At 40.9% G+C, this 6000-nt stretch overlaps 1 protein-coding gene across 1 annotated transcript in view; it reads left to right on the forward strand.

The window, feature by feature from the left end:
- plekhh2 (pleckstrin homology domain containing, family H (with MyTH4 domain) member 2) overlaps nt 1–6000 on the forward strand; it is a 38438-nt gene that overhangs the window by 393 nt on the left and 32045 nt on the right. Inside the window, exon 2 of the mRNA XM_050071933.1 lies at nt 2661–2796. Within this exon, the coding sequence (XP_049927890.1) occupies nt 2674–2796 (123 nt within the window). The 5' untranslated portion in view covers nt 2661–2673. The remainder of the gene's footprint in view (nt 1–2660; nt 2797–6000) is intronic.

The following is a 6000-nucleotide window of genomic DNA, read 5'->3' on the forward strand; positions in this document are numbered from 1 at the left end:
TACTGTACTGTTTTGTCACTACTGATAATAAATACACAGTTTAAACTAAAGAAAGTGGTGAAATTTGTGTCTTTTGATAATTAGTGTCATATTAAGCTTTTTTTTAGAGCTACAACCCTAAAATTTAGACACCAAAATATGTGTTTTTGTAAATTAAATTGAAAATTATTCTTGTGACATAACAGGAAACAATAATACCTGAGCTATTATGTGTCATAGTCTCTGTAAATTCATTTTAAAGTGGCACAAACAATTTAAAGTTACACATTTTGCCCCAGAATGTTGCCCCGCTGTCGACTGTTTCAGTCTCTGTGTAAATACTGAAAGAATCTGGTGGAGTAACTCTTCATTTTAATACATAAACAGTGCGTAAAAGGGATTTAATGGCTCAGCACATCACCAGCCCAAAACACAGGGAGGCACTCAGACAGCAAATTCTGCTCCATGGTCTCTTTACACAGACTTTACTCAACAGGAAGTGAGACAGAGAGAAAGAGACAAAAAGAAGCCCAGAGTCAGGGTTCAGGGGTTAAATTGACTTTGGTTTTCCACCAAACACATCCTTTCATTATCACTGTGGAATGATGCTTGGAGAATAAATATATCTGTCCTCCATTATAGAAAAATGACTAATATTCTCATAGGATCTTATTATCTGCAAAACATGTACGTAGAAGGAAATTTTAGTGAGTCAGATTCAAAAGATCAACTGAGAGGCACTACTGTGTATTACTGTGATTTTTATTAGTGTAAGTCAAGGGTTTTATTCAACTTAAATCTTAATAAACTGGATTATGTAGAAGGTGAGAGAGGGTGGTCTTACAGAGAATTCACAATAAAACTTAATTAGGCTTGTCCATTTAAACCCTGCTCTTATGATGATTCACAGCAATATAGTGTAAACAGCATATTAAAAACAATATAAGATTAGTCTGACAGCATATCTAAAAAATCGTTTTTTTTCCCTTTTTGAAATGGTATAATGTAAGAAAGCTCGTATGCCATCATAGTGTTATCCACATGCAATATGTCATGTTAAATTCCTCGCCCATAGTCATTCATGTTGTTTTGTATTGTGGGATGAGTGCTCTATTTTTCCCCCTTGCCTTCGTCAGTGTTTACCACAGCAAACAGGCAACAGAAATAAGCCAGTGGAAACCAGTTTATGGCCTTCCTCCACACATGTTTGCAGTCTCTTTGTGAGGAGGCCAGGCTGGTAATGAGAGGTTATTACTTGGAAGAGAAACCCAGGCTTTCTATCTTCCTCCTCCTGCTGCTGCTCTCGTCCATCAGAGATCCTCATCTGTGTCTCTCATCTCTTCTCTCACTCTCTCTCTCTCTGCGTATCGCCGGTTTGCCTATGATAGCGCTGGAAAACATGATGCAACTACATCCCAGGGAGGGCGTTGAGGTGTTTTGGAGCAACAGGGGTGTTTTTCTGTTTGGCTAAGCCATAGTGATACGCCCACTTTCCACACTGGTCCAGCTAGGCTCGACCCGGAATTTTTCAGGTGCTGGCTGGTGGCAAAACATCTGCACAACAACAAATCCTCTGTCTGTTGTTTTGTCTGTGGCTAGATATGTTTGTGCGTATTTGGGTTAGAGATGCAATATACTGGTATTTAGTATTTATTTAGTATTTATATGGTGGTTCTCGCCCAGTGTCAGCTGGGATAGGCTCCAGCCCCCCTGCGACCCTCAAGAGGATAAGCTGTTACGGAAATGAATGAATGTATAAGTTACCGTTAATGATAAATGTGATGAAGTTTGATTCATTTCATGTTATTTAAAGAACTGACAAATCCAGCACTTCTTGCCCTGATGCACAGTGGACACAAGTATGCATCAGTGCTGATAAGTTTCAATGCTGTTTGGAGATGTTTCCAACCTATGCCTGGAATACCTGGAACTTTTGATTGTTAAAGGGGAGGTTCACACGCATATCAAAAACACATATTTTTCCTGTTACCTGTAGTGCTATTTATCAGTCTAGATTGTTTTGGTGTGTGAGTGTTTGAGATATCAGCCGTAGAGATGTCTGCCTTCTCTCAAATATAATGGAACTAGATATAAACTAATGTCCTTCTCGGCTGGGCTCTAATGTTAGCTAGCTCAGTGGTACTTGGTGAGTTAGCTGTAAATGCATCCCTCCTTCTGCGTAGTTATACGGTTTATGGGTGTAACTCCGCAGAACGAAAACAGTTACTACATGAAACTGCTCACAACAAGGTCCATGGATTATCTTAAATATCAGGGTCATGATTTCTGGAAAAAGACATTGCCGTTGAGTCTCTGAAATATATTTTGGCACTTAGAGCACCACAAGTCAAGTGCCATCCAGTTCCATTATTCTGGAGCAAAGGCAGACATCTCAACAGCCGATATCTCCAACACTCGGCACCTCACACCAAAACAATCTAGACTCATAAATAGCACTACAGGATAGATTTTGAGGTGAAGTGTCCCTTTAATTGTCCTCTACTTCTGCAATCATTCACTGCTGATGTGCTCTGGATTAAAACCCTGAATCCCGCCCAGCTTGAAGGGGAAAATGAAAGGAATATTTTTCCCACAGGAAACATGTGGACAGTCATTGTTTTATTGTATGTACTTACTCTCTGTCTCTCAATGCTGTGTGTTTGTCTCTGTGTGTTCTCCAGAGGGTCAGGCGGTATGGCGGAGGGGGAGGAGGCCATGAGCCAGGAGGACTGGAAGGAGAAATGTATGGTCCTGGAGGCGCTGCTCATGAAGTTCAGGGTGCAGATAATCAAGATTCGGGAGCTCACAGCTGACAAGGTTGGTTCAGTAAATGTCATTCTGTGAATCTGTGGTGGCCAAACAGTGAATGAAACCAGTTTATGATTTTTAAGATGCTAGTTTGAGTCTTGTCTAAGTGAGTGAGAGTGTGTAGTAAAGATAAAGGTGAGAGATCTGAACAACACTTAGTGTATATACAGAACAGGTGCTTTTCATTTAGCGAAGGTAGCTCCTCATTTCCTGCAAGAGAGATGTGAGGATGGAGGAATTGCTTTTACTGGATTGGACATTTTCACTCCTCATTCCTACAACATGTGGAAATAATACAGCTTTAAAGAAAGAAAATGCTGACACCCTATGGCTGCTGCTTCAGTATTGATTATAGCTAAATTGCTAGTCAGGGCATCACAGAATGCGACTGATAGAAATAACAGTTTTTACTGAAGAACAAAACAGATGTACGGGAGAAACCAAGCAAAAAAATGTTCCAATTAAAATCTTGGTTGAAGCTGGGTCGAGCTACCTCATTCTTCCCAAATGAGCTAAAGTGCACTTGAATGTCAGAGAGGAAGAGGAACTTCAAGTATTGACCAGTAAAGAAAAAGTAGACAAAGTTGTAAAAGTGTTTTTATAATCGATGGTTCAGATTAAACACACATCTGATCATTGCCACTGGCTCCGCTGTTATTCCTCTTTCCATGGGTAGCTTTCTGAACCCACAGTGTTACAGTCAGGCAGAAACATTAAACAATACCAGCCACGACAACGTCACGACGGCTGGTATTGTTTTCACCACGAGTCTGTGTGTGTCATCATGGCAAAATGTGGTCCTGGTGACACCAGTTGTAGCAGAAACTACCACAGAAGGAGTTTTGAGTACTTTTGCATGTGTAGAAATGTTTGTCTGTCTGTCTGTGGACAGATTTTGTTAACCTGATAACATTGCAACCACGCACAATAGAGTCACGAAACTGTACATGTGTGTAGTTGGAATCAAGACGAAGGCCAAGTTCAAAGACGTGTGGTCAGTAGTTTGGTCTCTAGAGAGCTTTTATTGTGACAGGTAGGAACAGAAATGTGATGCTGTTAATGCACTGCCAGTGTGCGAGCTACAAATAAGCCTAACATTAGCCAAATGGTAGCTAGCAGCAGACTGACGGCAAGTAATTGTTTAGTGGATCATCAGGTAACCCGTATGGTCATTTTGGACACTGTCTGAGCAAAGTGCCGGAAGAAGGGAAGGGTCCATTGCTACTTTACCCCTCTAATTCGCTCTAGTTCAACAGTCATATTGTTTCCACAACAGCCAGCCCTGTTACTGTCCAACCAGATTAGATAACAAATTACTTGATTTCGGTGATTTCTATTGTAATGGTGCTGCCTTTCTCTTACAACTTTAGCATGGAAAACACCTGTTCCCTCACCACTCTAAGTCTCCTTTGAGATGCATTTAAGGGATCACTACATCCTCGATGATGGCTGACCTCAGTTGATTTCAAGGACAGGAAGAACCAGAAGTAGCTGAAGGAAGTAAAGCAAAAGTAACTGTTACCACCACACATAGCTGACATTTTAATCCTGAACCAGTATATTGCTCGTTTTCCATCAGCTGCTTAATTACAGGAAATTCCACTCAGCTGGCATCCTAGGTATAAAATAGTCCTGAATGAGACAGACTGAATGAAAACCAGAAGGGCTTTGGCGATTAAGCCGCAGAATCATTGTTACTGTATACGGAAACAAAACCAGTCATGGGTCTAAGGTTGTCAGACATCAACAGAAGAACAGGGTGGGTATAGGAGCCTGAGTGCGACCTACTAAAACTCCAACTTTGGCCACGTTGTTGGGTAGCAGGTGATATCTAGAAAGATTTGGACACTGCATCAAAGACAGTTCCAAAATTAAAGAATCGTTAACATGCGGTCCTCTCAAACAGAGAGTTGTGGTGTGTCTGGTGGGTACAGAGCAGGCCGTCCCTCCCAGCTGGCCGGCACTGGGCCGGCCCAAACTGCTCAGTGGCCTAGATCTGAAGCTGCTCTCCAGGGAGGCTGATTAGAGCTCTAATGTAAACAGCAGTCTGACCACAGGGCTCCGCCACGCACTGCATGATGGGATTGACCCAGCTCCAGTCAATTACAGAGTCAAAGTAAGCTCAGCTGGACAGCAAAACAAACTCCGGGAGAGACTTGGAATAAAGATTGGCTTTGGTGGGTTTTTGCAGCCCACGTAGCACATGTGAAAGTCTCTGCTGCATATTTTTGGTCTTATCCATCCTTTTTGACAGGTTTGTATTTAACTATGTTTAAAACATTTTTCCGTTGAGCATCATAAAACACACCATTAAACTCAGAATAACACACAATGTGTTTTCAAGAAGCCTCTGCACAAATATAATTCACCTCAAATTCAACAGTTTATTTGCTCTCCTTGAGTGGCGTCAACTGTTAGTGTAGTAGTGTAGACCTTATAGTTACTGTAGCTTGTCTGTATTGTGTGCCAGTTAAAATTTAAAGTAGTCTCATGTTAGTTTGGCTTTTTTAAACTGCAGTCACAATAGGGATGGGAATCGCCAGAGGCCCCACGATACAATATTGTCACGATACTTAAGTCACGATACAATATTGTCACGATTCTTAATGTTTTGCGATAGGCAGAGAATTGCAAGACATACTTTATATTGCAATATAAAGTAAATATAAAGTAAATAAATATAAACTTATATTACAATTATTCAACTGCAAATTATGTCCCCAAAAACTTTGTCAGTTAATAATTCATAAAATAAAAAGAAGATACTTTGCATCCATGCATTGACACAATTTTGTCACACTAAATACCCTAGCAGTAATCCTTTCATTTTACCTCATTTGGTTCCCAGTGATTCAGAGTTCAACAAGAGTTCAACAGTTTTTGTTTTTTTTAATCAAGGACCACCGTCCATGCTTGCTAGCAAAACAGAGAGAGCACATAATGCTAACCAGGAACCTTATAATGCCCCTAATAAATAAGTAAAGCTGGCCTAAATTTAAAGCCACTACAAGGAACTTTTAACTGGATATGCAAAAGTCTCTCGTTTCTGCTGATGTCTGTGCGTGACCTACAACAGCAAATGAGACCATCGGTGTGAAGATAAGCTATTTCTATATAGTGTATATCCATACCTTTAGGAAACTGTGTCCGGGTCCGCCACAGGTCGCTTCCAGGATGAAACGATTTACGGCACTCAGGCGGCACACGTCATCT

The sequence above is a fragment of the Epinephelus moara genome, chromosome 19 (assembly GCF_006386435.1).
Source record: "Epinephelus moara isolate mb chromosome 19, YSFRI_EMoa_1.0, whole genome shotgun sequence".
Classification (NCBI taxonomy): Eukaryota; Metazoa; Chordata; class Actinopteri; order Perciformes; family Serranidae; genus Epinephelus; species Epinephelus moara.